This window comes from Trichosurus vulpecula, chromosome 4 (genome assembly GCF_011100635.1).
Source record: "Trichosurus vulpecula isolate mTriVul1 chromosome 4, mTriVul1.pri, whole genome shotgun sequence".
Taxonomy (NCBI): Eukaryota; Metazoa; Chordata; class Mammalia; order Diprotodontia; family Phalangeridae; genus Trichosurus; species Trichosurus vulpecula.
The window spans coordinates 74,876,947-74,898,973 of NC_050576.1; the positions used below are offsets into that span (position 1 = coordinate 74,876,947).

Sequence of the window (22,027 nt, forward strand, 5' to 3'; positions counted from 1 at the left end):
GTAGAGAGAGCTCCCCAAGAGACATAATCATGATCATTCTGAAAGTTTGCTTATTCTAACATTTCAAGTCTGACAGAAGATCTGTGCGTGTGTTTTGGTTTCTGTGGAATGCAATAATGTTGTATGCCCTCAGGTCTGAATTTTCTTTCTGCTTTGACCTTATAGTGAGTCCTGTGTTGAAAGTTACTGAGCAACTTCCTCAAGTGTGGAAGCATTGAGTTTTTTGGTATGTCTACATCACCAGAGTATGGCAAAGTCCTTTTGTGGTGAAGCACCAACCTTTCTCAAGCTCTCAGAAGTACAAAGAAGTGTCGAATTCAGGAAGGAAAGTGGGTACTGCCATTTTAATCTTGTAACTGACCCACTCCCCTCCAAACAATGTACAGACTCCATCACTCATGATCCCTAGTACCATAGTGTCTGTATCCCCCAGCATCTCCAGCACAGTGCCTGACACATAGTAGGTGCTTAATAAATGCTTATTGATTAACTGATGGGAATACTTTTATTCCCCTTTGGCTTATCAGTAAAATACTGATTGATAATTCTGTTGATATAAAGAACATCATATCCAGGAATTGACACATGAGTTGTACCCTTTTTACCTGAATAGAGTTCTGTATTAGATTCAATTCATTTAGCCTTTATTAAGGTCCTCTTAACCATCTACTGGGATTACAAAGACAAAAAAAGTAAATTTCCCTTTTCAAAGGATAAATGAATTTTCTATCAAGGGGCTCCTGGCTTCTTAAAAAAAGGAAGAATTTCCCTTTTGAATGCAGTCACTTGATTCATCTTGGTGTCCACTTTCCTAAACTTTATCATTTTATATAGATCCAGGTTGGAGTCATAGGACTATAGGACCATCGAATCAGAGATTTAGAGCTTGAAGAGACCTCAAAGTTTAATTAATCCAACACCATTAATTTTACAGATGAGAAAACTGAGGCCATTTTCTATTTTCTTACTATACTTGGCTTCAGATTTCAAGTGTTCACTTTCAAGTTCCCCCAGACCCACTTTACTCTAAGGTTTATCCTCAAATTCCTTCTGCTCTTCATCTCTTCCTGAAACAGAGGTTATCATGTGGAAATATGTTTAATATGATTGTACATGTATAATCTATGTCAGATTCTTGCTGTCTTGGGGAGGTGAGAGGGGAGGAGGGAGGGAGAAAAAGTTTGGAACTCAAAATAAAAGTGAATGTTGAAAACTATCTTTACATGTAATTGGAAAAAATAAAATGCTATTAAGAAAAACAGATGCAAACATAGAGATAAAGAAACAGAAATTATCTCTAAGACATTACAAATATTTTAAGATCTCAAAACAGAAGAGAAAAGGTCTTAGGTTTATTCAGCTTTTCGTTTTCTTCTCATTTCTTCATTAGCTTGACTTAGTAAACTCATCATGGTGGGAAGGAATCTGTTCTCTTTGCATTACCTTCAGGTGACCTGTGGAGCAATGGGCTCCGCACTGCTTCTAGGATGCCACTGGGTATCACCTTCCTCAAATATCTCTTTTACTTAATGTTTATCTTTTTTTCTGTTTTAGTGGCTTCCCTCCTACCAATGATGTGGAATGGGCGAGAAAGTCAGCTGACAATTACTTCTGATCTAAGAGAGGTTTGTCTAAAAGACTGAGCCCTCAAGGGACAAGACAAGGATGAGCATTCATTATCCACAATGCTCTTCATTAAGTAGGATTGCATATATCTATATGCAAACTGGCTTATGAGTACTGCTATGCAATCTAATCCAATCTAATAAGCTCTTATTGATCTCTTACCACCTATGACCATACGAGGTAGAAGGCAAAAAGAAAAAAATGTTTTAGTCCTCAAGAAGCTTACATTCTATTAGGCCCTAGTAACTAGGGGATACAACATTTACACAAATAAATATAATGAGTGGACTCTGGTTAGAGAAGACCTCTTGGAATATGTCTGAAAGTCATAGTGCTTAGAGATGACAAGCAATCCCTCAACCTCCCCTGATGGAAGAAGGACAAGTTGCTTTATCCAAAAGAATTGGCCACTGAGGCAGGAAGAGCTTCCAAATCAGTAGACCTCAAAAGGAATGACTATATCCTATTGTCCTCCCTCACTCCACAACATTTGTAGCTCTCTCTCTCTGTTTGTCTGTCTCTGTCTCTCTGTCTCTGTGTCTCTCTGTCTCTTTCCCTCTCTATCTGTCTCTCTCTCATGGTCTCCCTCTCCCTCCCTCCCTCTCTCCCTCTCTCCCTCTCTCCCTCTCTCTCTCTCTCTCTCTCTCTCTCTCTCTCTCTCTCTCTCTCTCTCTCCTCTCTTCCTCTCTCTCTCTCTCTCTCTGTCTCTCTGTGTCTCTCTCTGTCTCTCCTCTCTCCCTTCCTCCTTCTCTCTGTCTCTGTCTCTCTCTGTCTATCCCTGTCTCTATCTCTCTCCCTCTCTCCCTCTGTCTCTATCTCCCTCTCTCCCTCTGTCACTCTCTCTCCCTCTGTCTCTCTGTCTCTCTCTCTGTTTCTCTCTCTCTCCCCCCCATCTCTGTCTCTTTGTCTCTGTCTCTCTTTTCTGTCCCTTCCTCCTTCTCTCTGTCTCTGTCTCTCTATCTCTCTGTCTCTCTCCCACCCCTAGACTTCTCATGAGAGATGGGAGAGTGGCACCTTCCCTTACACCTAGCAGTTATGGTGGCTTCAAACACATGTGCTGCTTAAGTGGGTTTGAGCCTAGGCCTCCAGCCTCCCTCTGCTTCCCTCTTATGTTTTCTGTTTCCCTTCCTAAGCACAGGTGTCCAAATAGCAATCTTGAGAGATGGACTCACCTGAGAGTGGCCACCTTAGAAGTTTCTAGGCTCCTCAGTCAGTACTTAGGTACTGCCCACATACCCTAAACTAGTATAGTGATTTTGAAGCAGATTACTACAGTAAGGATGAACCCAAACCCTAACCTTGGCTTGGCTTGCCAGAAGACAGGACCAAGAAGGAATTATTCTCATCAGGTGGAGGCAAGATGTAGGTAAAACATCCATTTGACAGTTCCACTAAATGTTTCTTGTTTTAGTGTTTGAGTATCAATATCCTAGAATATAATAGCAATTATTAGTTACTGCTTATGTTTAAGACTTTGTCAATGTATAATTGTTAGTATTTTGAGTTTTAAGCATTTCTTTTTGTGGAGAAAATGTCCTATACCTCTATATCATACATCAAGGATCTTATTACTCCATTTTTGAGGAGACCCTAAACATGAACCCAACCTGAGGTTAAAATTATTCTTCTTGAGGCCCAAGTGTGGGAATGTAAAGAGCCACAGAGTGTGTGTATGTGGGGGAAATAAAAGATCATGTCTCTTCTCTTCAGAAATCAGTCTGCCCCAATACTGAACCTGGTCCATGCCCATCGGCCCAGATGACTAGGAGTCCCTTTAGAGGGAGGGGGTGAGCATCCCAGCACCACTGGGTCCAGCAGTGTATAACAAATAGAAGATCATGAGAAAAAGAGGAAAAAGATGCTAACAAAGGGGATAGGGAAAGGGCAGATGAGCTGACCCTTGAAGAAAGATACTAAGAATGAACCTTCAAAGAAATATTGTAAGCGTGAAGGAGGACAGAGTACATTCAAGGCAGAGGAGAAAGTCTGTCTATGTAAAAGTACAGAGGCAACAGAAGGAGGGTTGTGTTCTGGGACCAGTCAAGACCTGTCACTGAATATTACACAGACCAGGACCAGTCCTGAGAGCAGCCAATTCCCTCTCCCTTCCCCTCCCCACCCCATCACTCTTTTTGTCTCATTTTCCTCCCAGCCAGGATTCCCTCTGGGGAATATCAGTATATGGCCTGAATATATCTGGTGTCTAAGCCCCTACAGATTTGGGGAATAGGGTCCTCAGCACCCATAAAAGTAATCAAGGTAACAATTCACATCAGGTATAGGACAGGCTTTGCTTCACCCCAGAGATCTATTAATAAGCTACATATTTTTACCAACTCTGATTATATTACTCTCAACAGTTATCCAGATTCATACGTAAATTGAGGTTCGTTTACCATTTATCCATGTTTTGCTGGTCAAACTCACAACATATCTTTCTTTTCCTCACAGATAACTTGTGATTCATGAGAAGGGTGATTATGCTTAAGCACTAATCTGACCATATGATGCCTCTACTCAACCAAATGCAAGGGTTTCCTATTGCATCTAGGGTAAAATAGAAGATCTGTTTAGCTTTAAAAGACCCCCATAATCTGGTCTCAGTTTATCTTTGCAGCTTTGCTGGATATTTCTTCTTCTCTGGCACTCTGCAATTCAGCCAAACTGTCCTCTCTTCCCCATGATGGACATTCTGTCTCCCATCTTCACCACCCCATGCCTGGAATGCATGCTTTCTTTATTGCTGCCTCATAAAAATTCTTCTCTTTGTTTGAGGCAGCTTGAGAACTATTTTCTGCATGAAGTCTTTTCCTAATCCTGCCAACTGTTAGTGCCCTTTCTCCAGAACTGTCTTTTTATATATGGTATATTTGTATATGGATTTATATTTATTAATTTTGCATTGTGCTGCAAATACTTATTTGTATATTGGTCTCCTCACTAGAATGCAAGCTCATTGGGAGTGGGAAGTGTTTTATTCTTTGTACTTGTATCCCCAACACCTAGCACATATGTACTAGGCATTTCATAAATGCTTGTTTATTGATCGATTGATGGGGGAAAAGGGATGGAGTTGAGAAGGAATGTCTATGGTGTTCTTTTCTACTCCCTTTCCTAGACTGATAAGCCGACTTCCTTCACTACTCGATTTTTCCACCCCAAGGCTCTCCAACAAGGGCACAAAGATCCAGTTACTGTAATCATGTTTTCTTATTTCTATGTCAATAAAAGACCTAGTTTTTGAGGGATGCTTAATACTATCATTCTTGTTCCCCCGTAGGGAGAGACTTTTTCTTTTTATTCCACTCTAATATTTCAAATTTCCATTCCATTTCTGACCTTGGAAATATTTCTAGTAATAAAACTGAGACAGAGAACAATAACAGACTTTGTGAATTTATCTAGCCTCTTCATAACTGAGAGCATTCCTGAAGGTATTATTTGATTAGCACTTGCAATACCCTGTGGAAGAGAATTAAAAGACATTTATATGAAATGGATATGAGTACACACCAGAAGATTGCCTGGTCACCTTGCCTGTGGCTTGAAGGAGCCATGCTCCCAATCCTTCTTTGGAAATCCAGAGCTCTAGGAAGTTGGAAATGACACATGGTCTGATCCTTGTGCCAAGACTCTCCAAATGGAATTAGTGAAGTGGGGTGGAAGGGATTTCTACGGGTGAATTGGAGGAAAAAAATCCTAGGAAGTAATATGCTACAGTGGGAAAGAATTTGAACTTAATCAGAGGATCTGTTATTTAATACCTTTGTGACCTTCGCTTAATCATTTAATCATTCTGAGCCTTAGTTTCCTCATCTGTAAAATAAAGCGGTTGGATCTGATGACCTCTGACCCTTCCAGCTCTAAAGTCTGTGATCCTGACTAAGAGACTTGATGACACAGTTCTGATGATATCACTTCCCCTGCTCAAAAACCTTCATGGCTCCTCACTACCTACTGAGCAAAGTCTAGATTGCACTCAATACCCTTTATATTCTAGTGTTAATATAAATTTCTAACTGGATCCCATCTGTATTGTATATTCCTGTCAAACTACTTCTCATCATTCTCTTAATACGTTTGTCCTTCTTGTATGTTTCTTTCTCATTGCCTTTGCTCACATTATTTCTCATGCTTGGAATAACTTCTCATTCATCTTTGCCTATTGAAATCCTTTCTGCCTTTTGAGGTCCACTTCAAATGCCCCTGCCACCTTGAAGCTTGATTTTGCTGACCCCATCCTAGGGAGATCTCTCTTCCTTCTAAACAAACACTCACAGAATATTATTGTACCTTTATTTTGTCATTGGGGCTTTTGGTTTTGTATTAGCGTTCCTTTTCTCACATCTTATCTCCCTGTTAGTATATACCATGTCTCATTTCCCTTCTTTCTAAAACAAATTTGTCTTTTTTATTGTGAACTTTGTAATTATTAACAAACATTTGAATATGCAAGCAACAAAAAAGAGGATTGCATATTAAACTGTGACCTTTACTTGTGAGAAGTTTGTTTTTTAACTGCATGTTAAGTCTAACAAAGTATTAATAAAATTTATTTGTGTCCCCTTCTGAACTTTCTTTCATTTTTTTCTGTGTATTTTAAAATATTTTATTGATGGTCTTAACATGAATAAAGTGCTTTAAAAAATTTAAAGTGATATATAAATGCTCTCTATTATTATTTTAAATTTCTATCACTACCCACTAATCTACTCCTCTTTCTCCATCCCCCCCAATAGAAGTCCTCCTTTTATAACAAATAAATATAGCCAAGGAATTCCCAACCTGGGATGAGCATATTCTCCAGATAGTACAAGATGTTTGTCAAGAGGGTATAGAAAATACTTGTTAAGTTATTATGTTATCCTATTGTAATCAATTACTCTCTATCTTATTTCTTAGGTACATATGTAAGGCAAACTCTAGAATTTACTTCCTTTCATATTAAATAGAGAGTGTGTGAAGGTTTAGAGAAACTCAAGGTGTAGGGGGACTAAAAAGGGTTGGAAACCCTTGGTATGGTCGTACAAAGCAAATCAACACATTGATCATGATTAAAAATGTGTGACTCATTCAGCACCTCTAATCCACCACTTCTCTGCCAAGAGGTAGGAGGCATGATGTATCATCAGCCTTCTGAGGCTATGATTGGTCACTGCATTGGTGGGGTTCTGAAGTCTTTCAAAGTTGTTTTCTTTTACCCTATTGTAGTTATTGTACAGACTGTTCTTTTTGTTGTTCAGTCATTTCAACCATGTCCAAATGTTCATGACTTAGCATAGGCTAGATTATCTTGTTAACTAGGAATGGGAAACAAGATAGGTCAGTTCTGTTGTGAGTAGGAGAGAAATACAGGAAAGATTCTATTAAGTTCAATAAACATTTATTAGGGATGGCTTGTGAGCTGGGCACTGGATGACATACGGAGTCTGTGCCCACATACACCTATCAGAAGACATGATGACAGGAACAGGACTTTAGGGGAGAAATTAATAATAGCTTACATATATATAGCACTTCATGTTTATAAAATGTTTTATATATATAAACAAATAACTATCCTAGGATACTTCAATGGAAAAGAAAACATAAGTGAAGCTTCAGGGACTCTCTCTTGCTTTTCAAATAAAATAGAGACTTCTTTGATGGCCATTTAAAGCCTTTCACAGTCTAGATCCAGACTGCCTTTCTAGTCTTACTGCACATTATTATCCTTCGTGTATTCTAGCCAAACTCCAGCCAAACTAGACTATCTATTGTTCCTTGAATATACCATTCCATTTTCCATCTGTATGCCTTTTCAGAGGCTGTCCCCCATACCTGGAATGCAGTCCATTCTCACCTCTACCCCTACCTTCCTTCAAGATTTTGCTCAATTGTCTCATGAGTCCTATCCTAATTCTCATCCATTGTTCTCATCCTGTATTACATTGTATATATGCTGTCTCCCTTCCCATATACACACACAGAATGTAAGCTCCTTGAGGGAAAGAACTGATTCCTTTTTTTGTCTATATATCTTTAGCACTTAGCATAGTGCCTGGCCCTTAGTAGAGGTACTTAATAAATGCTTATTGAATGAAGATTCAAAGAAGTTACTTTGTGCAAATAACACCTGCCTCTTGGTACAGCACAATAGTGGCACTTTGGTATAAGCAGACCAAATAGGCTCAGGACTTGCCCTCTTTAAACCTACAGAAAGGTGGTGTGACATTGTATCAATTATCCAGCAAAGGAGTGTTATATCTGGGCTTTCCACTATGTGACACTCTCCTTGAACTTCCAGCCCCCTTAGTCATTTCAGTTTCTGTGTGGCACAGAGTTGTAACATACCAAAAGGCTCTGATGTCATGACTGACCACTAGAGAGTGCTCAGCCAGCAAATGCCTAGATTACTCCTCCCACCCTCAACCCACCACCTCCGTACTGATGAGCACCTGGGCTTCTAATTGGGTAGGAATTTAGCTAGGGGATGACATAGAATACAGCTAGAAATTTCAGGAACACAGAATCTAGCACCTGGAATCTTCTTTTTCGGTCAACTGTTCATTCCTGTCCCCATTCACAAGACACAAATTCACAAGATAAGACAACATATCACAGCCACATAATTTATTGAAACAAAAGTGAAAATTAGTTTAAGCACCCTAACATTAAATTATCTGCCTCCAGCCATCACTTGAATTTCTTCCTGCTTACCCTCCCAAATCTTTGAAGTTCTGGGGTAGGAAGAAGCCAGAAATGCCTGTACTCTTTCATTATAGAAGTAAGTTGTGTATTCAGGACCCCATCTCAAGGTAGGAAATGACGAGCAAGGAAAATTGTGGTTTGTCTTCCCCTCCATCCCCCCAAACCAGAAAGGATTTTCAGTAGCTGCTAGTCCTACCTGTTCTGCTCCTTTTTGCTCCAGGATCTAATTGGCCATCTAATACCTTGGGTTCATGGAAGCCCTGATTTCGATCTTGGCTTTTGCTCCCCTCGTTCTGTCCATCAGCAGATTGACTTGGGCCACTGAAGCTAATGGCTGCTGAAGTATGGCAGACCCAATCCCAAAGACAGCTCTTGCTTGTCTGCAAGTCCATAAGCCAGCCTGTTCAAGTACCCCAACTACGTGGTTGAGCATGGCGAGCCAGGGCCCTGAACTTTAAGAACAAAGCTTGATTGCAGTGTCTTCTTATGCCTCACATGGGAAATGGAAAGTCTCCTATCTCAAAGTCAAGTAAATGGAAAAGAATCCCAAACCTGTATGTCTGTATATAGATCTTACCACTTCCCTTGCCTCTATCTAGAGAACACTGGGTCAGTACTTCCATCGGTATCCCACAAACTCTATTCTGCCTGTCTCCTTGTGGGAGGGAACTTCTAGGGTCCCCTCAGTTTCCCATAAAGATAAGACAAAAAAGAAGCATTAACTGCAGTACTATTCGAGGTCTAAATTGGGCAATCAGGAAGGCTTCTCCGAGTAGGTGTCATTAAAGTTTGGATAGGTATTCAGCAGGCTGAACAAAGAGAATAGTAAAAGCAAAGGTTCCTTAAGATCCAGAACCCTGGATCTAAGGGGTGGGCAGGACTGGTTGAGGTGGCAAAGTGATGGGAGAGGGGAGAGGATCTTGAGAAACCATGGGATGGCATGAGATGCCTGGGCACCCACGTGAAGGAATAGTGCTGAGATAAGGGAAGTGAGAGGGGGAGCAATGTGGGAAGCTGCTTGTCTTTTTTTTTTTTCCTACTTTTCACTTTTGCCAAGGAGTAGTCTTGTGACAGAAACCTATAAACAAACATGAGAAGCCCGAGGCAGAACCGAGAGGTCCAACTCAAGTAGTGAGTGGGGTCTAAAGTCATGGCAAGGAGGAGACACAAGTTCAATCCTCAGCTACACCCAAATTGGCTCTGCTCAGTCTTCACGTTGGGCGGTGTGGGGAGGAAGAGGAGAAATTGCAGAAAGTGAATGGAGATTGTAGATGGGGGCTGTGAAGAGAGGAGTCCCCAAAATAACATACTCTCTAGTGTTTCACGCTTTCTTGATGCCTCTGGCCCAAGGAAGGCAGAGAGCTTATTTTCTCTTATCTATTAAAAAAGGAGAGTCACTCGCATTGAAATCCTGGGGAACCGGGTGGCGTCTCCATTGCCTCCCAGGCCAAAAGCAGGTTCCACAAGGCAGAGGGTTACTTCCCAGTAGTGCCCTGCCTTGCTCGGCAGGGCTCAGCACCGGGCTTTGAGGCCAGGGTTGGCAGGGGTCTGAGTGTGTGGAAGAGGAAGGGGGGTGGGGAGAATGTGCGAAGGACTCCGAAACGGGAGAACTGGTTGTTGTAAACTTGGGCCGGTGCTCTGTGCCCAGCATGGAAGGGCACCCTTGAAGACGTCGTGGCCCTGGGGCACCCCGAGATCAGCGTCCAATAGCTTTCAAGAACAATACGCACGCGTAAACTTGGATCCTCCCCCCTGTTCCCCAAATCCAGAGCTGCCTCCTTAGAAGGAAGGGGGTAGGGATGGAAATGAGGAAGGAGGGGCTCCCCCCGACGGCGCCAGCCTCGGTGGGCGGGCCTTCCAGGGGGAGGAGTCTCCTCGCTCCTCCTCGGGGGAGGCGGGCGCAGCCAGCCAGAGTGTTGTAGTCCCCGGCTGCGGCCGGCTGCTGCGCTTCAGCAGCACCCCGGAGTAATTGCGAACTTGTCCGCAGCCTCCGGCAGCAGACGCCTGCCCGGAATGGGGAGTCGCGGCCGCTGCTCCGCCGCCACTATGGGCCCGGCCTCCGGCTCCGCAGCGCTGGGTCTGCCGCTTGTGCTGCTGCTGCTTGCCGCGCTCCTGGTGCCCGAGGCGGACGCGGCGCGACTACGCGCGATGCTCTACTCGCCCGAAGACCCCCTGGAGCTGCTAACGGAGAGCACCCTGAAGCCCGCTGTCCTGGGATCCCCCAGCGCCTGGGTGGTAGAGTTCTTCGCCTCCTGGTGCGGACACTGCATCGCCTTCGCCCCCAAATGGAAAGCCTTGGCCAAGGAAGTCAAAGGTGAGCGGCTGCTCCCCACCCCAGCCCATGCCCCGGCTCCCCCGGGCTCCCCAGGCCCACCAGCCTTCAGGACTTCTCTCCGCAGCTTGCAGTAGGGATCCTTTTCTGCCTCTCTCTCCTTCCCCGTCTCTCCCCTTCGGTGTCCATACTGTCTTCCTCCTTGCCTCTCCGTTGCCTTCATTCCGGAAGATTGCTCTCTCACTCTCCTCTCTGGCCAAGCATCCTTCTTATTACCCCAAAGGTACCTCCTCCCCGTCCCCTGCCGCCAGCTTTGTTATTCTCAGGCCTGTCTCTTTTTCCTCTCATCTTTCCCAGCCTCGCATCTTTCTTCTCTTACTCTTGGCCCAGGTCCTGATAGCTTCTCTTTTCTGTTGACCATAACCCTCTTCTTTTTCCCCTCTCCCAGGATTCTGGGCCTCTCTCTCATACGTATTTCTGTTTCTCTGTCTCTGTCTGTCTCTCTGCCTCTCTGTCTCTGTCTCTGTCTCTCTCTCTCTCTCTCTGTCTCTCTCTCTCTCTCTCTCTGTCTCTGTCTCTCTCTGTCTCTGTCTCTCTCTCTCTCTGTGTCTCTCTCTCTCTCTGTCTCTCTCTCTCTCTCTCTGTCTCTCTCTCTCTCTCTCTCTCCCCCGCCCCCCAGATTGATGGCGATTTTCTTTATGTACCCTAAGACCTACTGCCGTTCCCACTTCTACTTATGCCTTTCTGAGCCCCTTACTCTTTCCTCTACCTGTCCCATATGCCCAGGTCCCATGTGTTAACATTAGCATTCCTGGGCTAATGTCTCCTTTGTACTAATTTCCTTCCTTACCTCTGTCCATCTATAATTCTGTATCCCTATGTCACTGAGGATAGAACCCCCCCCCCTTCTCTGTTAGGTCATAGTGATCATAGGGGATGTATTCCTCCATTTGTCTCCTCTTCTTTATTACTTAGCTATGTTCTGGTTCCTTACTCTAATAGTAACTTACTCTAATAGAAATAGCCCATCCTCCCTGCCTTTTTTCATTTCACATCTAGTCTCATTTCTTCTCTCCTTGACGTTTTATTTCCCTTTCCTTGTGGTCATTTCCCCCCCCCCCCCAACAGAGCCTTCTATCCCAGCCTTAGCTTTCCCAGCTCAAAGGCTAGCAGAGTTCATAATAACAATCAGAACTTTTCTCCGTTAATTAATGTATTTTCCCACTTTCTGATCCCATGACCCTCTTTTCATTTCTTTATTTATTTTTAGTTTACCACACACGGTTCTACATAGTTTTGAGTTCCAGATTTTCTCCCCTCCCTCCCCAAGACAGCATGGAATCTCATATAACTGCATGACCCTCTTTTTTTTAACCATTCAATTTGCCATTTTCTTTTTCTTGAATCAAAAGCTTCTCCTGGTGCCACAAATTGGTCAGCCCTTGCTTCTTGCTCACTGTCTCCAAATGGTGCCACTTTTTGTGATTAGAAGTGGGATCCTCACAGGTCTGCACTTGAAATACTGACACCGGGGGCCAGAGAGAGACTCAGACTTCTGGAGAAAGGAGAGATTGAATCGGGGCCCTAGTTGAATGGATTCCAGCTCATTTGGTTGGCATACTGGTTTCCAAATCCAAATGGCCTCTCAATGGAGATTGAGAGTTACTACATTTCTATCAGGTCATAGTGATGATCATAGATCTAGAACTGGAAGGCACCTTCAAAGTCATCTAGTCCTACTCCCTCATTTTACAAATGAGGAAATAGAGACCCAGAAAAGTAAAGTGATTTTCCCACTGCCACATAGGTCATAAATGGCAGATCCAGGTTTCAAACCTATATCCTCCTGCCTCCAAATCCCAAGCTCTTTCCACTTCACAGAGATGGACCCAATTTTTAAAATTCAGATTTTACAAACAATCTTACATTCTCCACTTGGGTATTAACTGCATTCCCCCAGTTATGTATAGATACACAAAAATATGTTTGTCCCCCATTTCAAAAATTCATCCACCTTTGAGGAAGGCCCTTGACTAAAGGTACTTCAGTGATGTCAGCTCATAATGGGTCAGGGCAGGAAGTAATGAATACCTAGTATGGAATTGTAGTGACAGGGACTAAGTCAAGTCCAAGAAACACATTATGTGCCACAGCGTAGTTAGGAGAAAGGAGGATCTCATTCTCTGTTCATACTCAAAGATTTTTGGATAGTAAGGGTTGGGTGAGTTCCAGTGATGGTTGAATGAGAGCTGACCTGAAAAATCTTGTGGTACTATGGAAAGGGCACAGGATTTGAAGTCAAGAGGGCCTGTGTTCAAATCCTGGCTGTGCACTTGTGTGTCACTATGTGACACTTAGGTAATCACTACCTCTCTGAGCCTCAGTTTCTTTAATTGTAAAATGAGAGTTGAACTAAATGACCTCTAAGATCCCTTTCAGATTTAAATCATTGATCCTGTGGGTTGGAGCCAGCTGTAGAACCAGTCAATTATTGCATAGGACATCTCCTCAATCTAATCTGAAGGTTCAGGAGTGAATTACTTTTTTTCCAGCTGACTCACCAGTCTGGCCTCCTGCACCCCAAGAGTTTTCCCTTGAAATTCACACCCAGATACTGACCCAGCCTACTCCTGTGTGAGGTTTGTCAAACTTGAGGTGGCTCTCTGAGGCAGAGCCTGGTTCCTGGTCAGCAAGGAGCTGGGTTCCTAGGAATATGGAATGTGTCTTCTTCCAATTAGAGGAAATCCTGGGTGTGGGGAAAGTGGTAGTGGTATGAGGGGGATGATAAAGTGAGGTAGGAAGCTTATACCGATCTTCTCAGCCACAGTTATCTCTAGATTGAATCTGCGTTACTTCTTGCCAGGATCAGGGAGAATTTTCATTTAGAACCTATCAGTTTGTAATGGGAGCCTACTCAGCAGGAAGATAAGTTACTCCCTTTACCCTGTCTGTATTGTCCACATTTAGACCTCAGTACCATGGCTGGAATCACTGTCCCAAGGAATGGATCACTTTTTTTTGACCTTTTTTTTTTCAATTAAACAAGCATTTTTCTCCCCACACATGCCTTTCCCCAATTCAAAAAAAAAAAAGAAAAACAAAACCTTCAGAACAGATATACATAGTCAGGCAAAATGAATTCTCATATTGACCATGTCCAAAAAATACGTGTGTAATTCTGCATCTTGAGTCCATGACTTCTTGGTCAGGAGGTAGGCAGAAGTCTTCATCATTGGTCCATAATTGAATTGTGGTTGATCACTGCACTGATCAGAGTACTTAACTCCTTTAAAATTGTTTGTCTTTACAATGTTGCCATCATAGAAATTGTTCTCTGGTTCTACTCATTTCACCCTGCATAAGTTCACATAAGTTTTTTGCAGGTTTCTCAGAAACTGCCCATTTCATCATTTCTTATAGAACACTTTTCTGGTTATTCTTTTTTGCCTTTCACATCTATCCCTGGCACTTCTTTTTTATACCATATATTTTGATGAGAGACAGTGTTGGCCCTAAGGATGGAGAGTTGAACCTTAGAGTCAGGAAGACCTGAATTCAAATCTCACCTCTGATACATCCTGACTGTTATTCTGGGCAAGTCACTTAACTTTCTTGGTGTTCTCAAGACTGTATATTGAAGAGAAAGTACTGATGTGTATTAATAAGAGATTTTCCTTATTAGTAATTCATTGATATGATTCCTTCCCCTTCCCCCCCAAAAAATCTAGTGTCTGCTATGTACAAAACCCCCCCAACATATTTGACACTTGTTTATATTAAATTTAGCAATTACAGACAAAAGAGACACACACATTGGTAGATAAAGAAAGAGAAGAAGAAAGGAGGAAGTGGAGGAGAGGAAGAGAGACAGAAACAGAGAGAGAAGGAGTAAAGGAGAGAGAGGGGGGAAGAGGGAGGGAGGGAGAGAGAGGGATCTCAGTAAAAGAGTATAATTGAGAAATAGGAGGTGACCTACAGGAAGTTTCAGAGATGAGTGAATGGAAGATGAGACTGAGGAAGAGCCGTTAGTACAGTTTGGCTGGAATATAGAAGGCAAATGGGGAGTAGAATGAAACTAGGCAGAAAAGCTGAGTTGCAGCAGGATTGAAATGAGTTCAAATCAACTAGCATTTATAAAGCACCTCTGTGTGACAGGCACTGGGAATACAAGTACAAAGAACGAAATAATCATTTCTCCAAAAGACCTTACTTTCTAATAGGGAGGCATATATAGACACACTTTCTATATGTGCAGCGTGAATATAAAGTGAATAAATGCCAGTATAGACAAAGTCATTGGGCAGAGAAAGTACTAGCTTAGAGGGGGATTGGAAAAGGCTTTGGGCAGAAGGTGGTCCTTGAGGAAGGGAGGGTCCCTATAAGCCTGGTAACTGGAGTGTAACTGGTACCAAGGTTTGGAGATGGATGGTGGAGTGTTGTGCATAAGTAATGGAGAGAAGGCCTACTATGTGCCAGGCACCATACTGGGCCCTGAGTATACAGAGGGAACAGTGAAGCAAGCCCTGTGGTGATAGAACTTATATTCTAACACAAAATGATTTGTGTTAAGATGAATGCAACGTAACTCGAGGGGAAGGCCGCTCTTGCAATCAGGGTACCTGGAATGGTCTTGCACTTCAGCATATGGCATTTGGGCTGAGTCTTGAAGATCAGTTGGTATTCTAAGAGGCAGAGGTAAAGAGGATGTGCATTCCAGGCATGGGAGAAGCAATGGTTGTCCTCAAGAAGCTTACACTTTTTGGGGGAAATAACACGTACAAATATAAGTAAATTAGTTAAACTAAGGAGGATGAGATGTCCCTGCGGAGGAGCCTAAACTGACAGGGTGTCCTTGCAGTGAAGTTGTCCCTGGGGTGCTGCTGACTGTCAGGCTTTTACTGTGTTATGTCCCTCTCTGCAACAGGCCACAAGTGGTAGTAGATAGGGTGCTGTTCATAAAAACAAGAGTTCGCATTTTACCTCAGACACTCACCCCCTAGGTGACCCTGGGCAAATCACCCAACCTCCCTCAGGCTCGGCTTCTGCTGCTGTAAAATCGGGATAACAATAGCACCTACCTCGCAGGTTCATTGTAAGGATCAAATGAAATCATGTAGGTAAAGTACTTGGCGGGCTTTTAAGGCCACCTAGGTGCTGGCCAGCTAATTTCATAGCTATGCTTTCTTCCCTTGATTCGTGCCTCCTCATTTGCTTCTTCCCATGCACTACTTCAGAAATGACAGAATCACAGAATTGCCCTACCCAGGGCAGTCACAACACCACAGAATGTTTTCCTACCAGACGCCAGATTTGGGCTCACACCATAGGACGTGCTGATGTCGTTAGACATTCCAAAACACCGCATTTGAGTCACCAGGCAATTTGAAAGCACCTTTCCCCAAGAGGCATTCCTGTTCGGACAGGGCTTAACTCTGCTCAGGTGTCCCTGTGTTTCATTGATGTAACAGGTAGGGAGAACTCCTTCCTATTATTTTCATTACTGATAATGGGCCTATGAATAGTAAAGTCCCAAACAATTAGTGTTTCAGCAGGACATTTAAATATTATTAGTGTCCATTAAGGTATTGACATTAATTCTTCCTAACATTTTTCATCTCAGGATCTTGGAGCACCTGATAAAAATTAACCTCTTCCGGATAACATCACCGGGGGCTGGTAGCCAGCTGTATGGTTTCCATGTCAGAGACAGGAAACCTAGTGCCTGCTGCGTGCAAAATATTGAGCTTTTGATGCATTTGGGCACCTTGCATTTCTTTGGCTTTGTACTTATCTTCCCAATAGAATGAAATCTCCAGGGCAGGGACTAATTCCTGGTTCCTTGTGAGTAGTAGCAAGTACTTAAAAAATATTGGCCAATTTCACTGACCGTTATAGTAGCGGGAAGGGATCATGCTTCAGCATTCCTGTTCTGTCCCCTGATTTTTGTCCTTCCTTTTATGGCGATCCTGGTGTTGGGCTGTTAGTACTCACTGAAGCCCTATTGTGAAGAAGCTGAATCTTTGCCATGGAGTGCCCCAGCAGTACAGCCCAGTGGTTTTTAGCTATAGGAAAAAGAGTTAGCTAGAAGCCTTCTCTGTTTCCGGTCTTCCTCTGTCTCTCCCCTCAGCTTCCCCCCAGAGGAGAAGGCTGTGGTGGTTCTTGGAGATAGTAGTGTCTAATCTATTACTTCCAGCCAGGGTCATAGTATCCGAGAGAACAACTGGGCTTTCCCTATTTCCCTGTATGTGTCAGTCAATCAGTTAAGAAACATTTATTGAGGGCCTACCGTGTGTCAGGCATACTCTGTGTGGAGCTAGAGGACTCCGAGGATAGAATGCTGGGTGGGAGTCAAGAAGACCTGAGTTCAAATCCAGCCTCAGACACTTACTGCTTGTGTGACCCTGAGCAAATCACTTAACCTCCGTCTGCCTTAATTCACCGGAGAAGGAAATGGCAAACCTCTCCAGTATCATTTGTCTAGAAAACCCCATGGACAGTATTAATATGTTATGGTCCATGGAGTCATGAAGAGTGGCATAGGACTGAAGAACATGTGCCAGGCACTAAGCTATTGGGAATAAGAAGAAAGGCAAAAGTCAGTCCCTCCCTCAGAAAGTTTACAATATAATGGGAGAGATAACATGCAAAAAAAAATCTCTTTGCAAACAAGCTATATACAGGAAAAATGGGAAATAACCAATGGCAGGGATGGGACTGGGTTGGGGGGGCAGCGGGTTGTAACCTGTACTTCTTAGAGAGAGACTCTAATGGTGAAACTAAGCCATCATGGGAATGAATCTGCCTAGCCTTGGCTATTATCCATGCCCTTCCACCCTATTCCTACTTCCCCTTTCTTTTTTGACGTAAGTTCATGTCAGAGGAAGCTTTGATCTAACCTGATCTCCCAGGCATTAGTATTTAGTGTACCTGGCTCCTCCAGCCAACTCCAGTCAAGTGTGTGCTTCCTAGAACAAGATGACCACACCATCTAGCTCTCAGGAGTGAACGGGGTTCTTCCTAGGGGATGGTGACTTACAGGTGGCAGTGGTGGTTGGGGCCAGAACGGCCATTTTCCTCCTTCTTCCTGCTGTACTTTGGAAAGGAGAGGAACCAATTCAGTTCAGCAAACATTAACTGCTTGGGCAGGGATAGAGAGACAGAAACAGAAACCAGTACCTGCCCCCAAGAAGCTTGTTGTTTCACTAAGGATCACAAGATTTAGAGGAAGAAGGGAGTCTGGCGATTGATAAGTTCACCCCTGTGAGTCTTTCTCATCTGTAAAAGGAAGTGGTGAACCAAATGACCTCTTAAATCTTATCCAGCTCTAACCCTATGATCTGATGGAACATGTGAGCGAGGTGAATCCCAGAGCAGTTAAGTGACTTAATAGCTGGTAGGTAACACTTACTATGTGCCAGGGCTGTGCCAAGCGCTTTACAATTATAATTTCATTCAAGCCTTACAATAACCCTGGGAGATAGGTCCTATTATTTTCCACGTTTTACAGGTGAGGAAATCGAGGCAAGCTGAGGTTGAGTGACTTATCCAAAGCCATACAGTCAGTAAATTGCCTAAGACTGGATTTGAGCTCAGGTCTTCCTGATTAATGTTTTTCATTACCCCAGGTTGTCTCTCCTGTATATATTGTTCTTATGTTCTCATCACCACCAAGGTGAATTAGGTGGGACTATGCCTCGCTATTTCCGGACAAGCCCTTCAGATTTCCCTCTTGTGATTTTTCTCCCGTACACTTTGATGTTCATGTTAACCTGATTTCACTTATGAAAAATTGGGGGTGGGGTGGCCCTTGCCCAGCCTCTTGGAGTCCTCTGTTCTGGGGGAAAACAAAAAGAAAAGAAAAGGAATATGGCCCTATGTAGCTGTAGTTACTCTTTTTGGACGGGATTAGCAGCTTCTAGTTGGTCTGGTGCCTAGTTAGCTGTGCCCCTCTCCCCAGCCAACTGCCTTTCCCCCCTGCCACAGGCCTCAGGGTAGCAATTTAAGCTGCTAGCATCGGGACTGGGGGATCTGAAGGCTGTTGCTCAGGAGAGGAAGGAGCATGGATTTGCATCAGGTGAATAAAAATTTTCCCAGCCTCACCCCCTGGCCTAATCCCGTGCCTTGTGTGAACAGCTGCGCCGTAAATATTATCGAATGTTGATGAAACCAGCTCGTGTGGGTATTTGGCTGAACTTAAGCTGCTACTGTGTGACCGCACATGCGAGGAGCTCAGTCCCTCCCTAAGAAGGGGGATAATCATAGCTAATAATAGCTAACACTTATATAGCACTTACTGTGTGCCAGGCACTGTGTTAAATGCTTTGTAATTATTATCTGATTCAATCCTGACGACAACCTTGCGCAGCAGGCGCTGTCATTATCCTAATTTTACAGGTGAGGAAACTGAGTTGGTTGGATGGAATTTGGGGATCCAAGGGGAGGATGGCAAGCCACTATCTCTGCCTTCTGCTTTTTCTTTCTTCCTTCCTTCCTTCCTTTCCTTCTTTCTTTCTAGCTTACAACATTCAGTTCCACAAGCTTTTGAGTTCTAAATTTTCTCCCTTTCCCTCCCCTTCCGCTCCCCGCTCCCCGCTCCCCAAGACGGCATTCTGCCTTCTATTTTATTTTATTTTATTTTTTCTGCCTTCTGTTTTAGCTAGGGCTCCCTGATGATTGCCACCTCCCTTCTTTCTTGTATGCGAAGGGCTTTGCAAACTTTAAAGTAACACGTAAATGCTGGCTATTATTTTATTATCATTATTATTATTGTGAAAGCACTATAGAAATGCTGTCATTATTATTATTTCTACCAGACTTTGTTGTTGTCCTTCAGTTGTGTCCTCCTCTTCCTGACCCCATTTGGGGTTTTCTTGGCGGTTTGCCATTTCCTTCTCCAGCTCATTTTACAGATGAGGAAACTGAGGCAAACAAGGTGAAGTGACTCACCCGGGGTCACACAGCCAGTAAGTGTCTGAGGGCAGATTTGAAGTGATGAAGATGAGTCTTGGCGGCCCACCAGAATTAGGTAGCTCTAAGCAAAGATCTGGGTGAGGAGGCTGTGGGAAAGGGGGAGGAAGTAAAAGGATCCTAAATTACTCTAACCCCATCTTCTTCCTTATCTTCTACTCGCATCTATTCTCTGTCCTCTTGGAGCAGGCAGTGTTGGCCATCAGTCACTTGTTAATGGGACCTCTGCCCAGTATGGTGGAGTGGAGAGAACACTAGGTTCAGATTCTGACTCGAAATGCTTCGCAGCTGTGTGATGGTTGGCTGGTTGCTTAACTTCTCTGAGCCTTGGCTTTCTTATCTGAAAAATAGGAGTTCTTGCTCTACCTGCTCCACAGGGTAGTTGTGATGGTTGCTTTGTAAGCTTTAAAGCTCTATGGCAATGTGAGCTGTTATTCCTTGTTTCCCCCCAGTTCCTGAGGGGAGTATATACTCACTAATTTCCCTTGTGAGCAGCATCACATGCTACTGCCCATGAGAATGAAGGCTTTTCTCTTTGGAGCTAAAACTTTCTTTAGAGGCTGTGATGTCGTCTGAGCATTGAAGATTTCATGGGAGTTCTTTGGGTGATGCCAGGTATCAAAAAGAGAGAGGCTATGTTATAGCAGTGAGAACATTCATTGGCCTTGGAGCCAGAGGAAGGGAGGAAATCAGCATTAATTAACTGTCTACTATGTGTCAGGCAATTGACCAATAATCTATCATTTGATCTTCACAACATAAGGTAATTGCTATTATTATCCCAATTTTACCATTGGGGGAACTGAGGCAGACAAAGGTTGAGTGACTTGCCCAGGGTAAAACAGCTAGTAAGTTTCTGAGACTGGATTTGAACTTGGGTCTTTTTGACTCCAGGCCCAGCATTATCCAGCTGCTTCCAGAGGAGGTAGACTTGAATTCCACCCTTGCTACTTGGGCAAATCATTTCTGAAGTCTCTGGTCTTCAGTTTCCTCATCTGTAAATGGGAATAATAAATATAATAAACTACTTCCCTCACAGGATTTAAGGCTGTGTAAGCCTTGTGTGTGTGTGTTTAGTCATTTTCGTTTGTGTCCAACTCGTTGTGACCCATCGGAGGTTTTCTTGGCAACAATACTAAGATGGTTTACCACTTCTTTCTCCAGCTCATTTTACAAAGGAGTCAACTGAGACAAACAGGGTTGAGTGACTTGCCCAGGGTCACACAGCTAGTAAGTGTCTGAGGCCAGATTTGAACTCAGAAAAAGGAGTCTTTCTGACTTCAGTCCCAGCACTCTATCCAGTGTGCCACCCAGCTGTAAGCCTTAAAATGCTTTATAACATGTGAATGGTGATGAAGTAATGGGGCTGAGCTGGGTTGAGGCACCCTGAAAAAGCTGTGATTTCATATTTCTTATTTCTTGTTCACACAAAGCTTTAGTATGCTTATAAGGAGGGAGGAAGACACCAGAGCGTATTGGATCACTGCACCTAAGGTCCCCCTTCCCTCAAAAAAGATTGTTACTATTTGTCAACATGAAAGATTTCCTTAAACGCCCTGTCTTTTGAGTCTTGGTGCTCTTGTATGGGAAGAGATTCAGAGTGCATCTGTAAGGCCACCCCAGGAATCCGTGGATACTAGATGGAAGGCTCCCTCTGCCAGAGCTGCTACCCTGGTCCTGGCTAGAGCCTTCTGTTGCTTTGGGTTTCTGAGCCAGCCTCAGATGAGTTGAGCCTTTTTCCAGCAGTCCTTCCATTGGAGAGAGGCTGGCTTACCACTTTCACTTTGCTCAAGAACTTACCAGGCCAGCTAGGTGGCACAGTGGATAGAGCTCTAGCACTGGAGTCAGGAAGTCACATCTTCCTCAGTTCAAATCTGACCTCAGACACTTACTAGCTGTGGGACCCTGGGCAAATCACTTAACCCTGTTTGCCTCAGTTTCCTCATCTGTAAAATGAGCTGGAGAAGGAAATGGCAAATCACTTTAGTGTCTTTGCTAAGGAAAACTCAAATAGGGTCATGAAGAGTCGGACATGACTGAACAACAGCAAAAACCTACCATGATTCCATATTGCCTAATGGGATCCAGTTCCTCTCCTTTAAACTGGCATTCAAGGGCCTTCATAATCTGGCCCCCACCCTACTGATCCAGTATCCCAGCATTTCCCCAAACAGCCCTTTGGTCCTAAGAAGGCTGCATTTTTCCCACACAAGTTGTGTTCATTTCCACTTTCCTTTGCTCGTGCTGTCTTGCCTTGCCTTCTGCCTCCTGTCTGACTAAATTCTATCTGCCTTTCAAGGCCCAGCTCATGTCCTGCTTCCTCACTGATCAACTAGCCTTTGCTGACCTCTACAGAACTCACTGCTCTCCCTCTTTTGAATTCCTCCAACACTTACAGTCTATAATATGCAGTCTAGCACATAATTACATTAATTTACATCCTGTAATGTTTGTTTCATGTGTGTGTGTGTG

At 43.6% G+C, this 22,027-nt stretch overlaps 1 protein-coding gene across 1 annotated transcript in view; it reads left to right on the top strand.

Moving 5' to 3' along the window:
- Positions 1-10,228: 10,228 nt before the first annotated feature.
- QSOX1 (quiescin sulfhydryl oxidase 1) overlaps positions 10,229-22,027 on the top strand; it is a 51,894-nt gene continuing 40,095 nt past the window's right edge. The window contains exon 1 of the mRNA XM_036754770.1: positions 10,229-10,630. Within this exon, the coding sequence (XP_036610665.1) occupies positions 10,330-10,630 (301 nt within the window). The 5' untranslated portion in view covers positions 10,229-10,329. The remainder of the gene's footprint in view (positions 10,631-22,027) is intronic.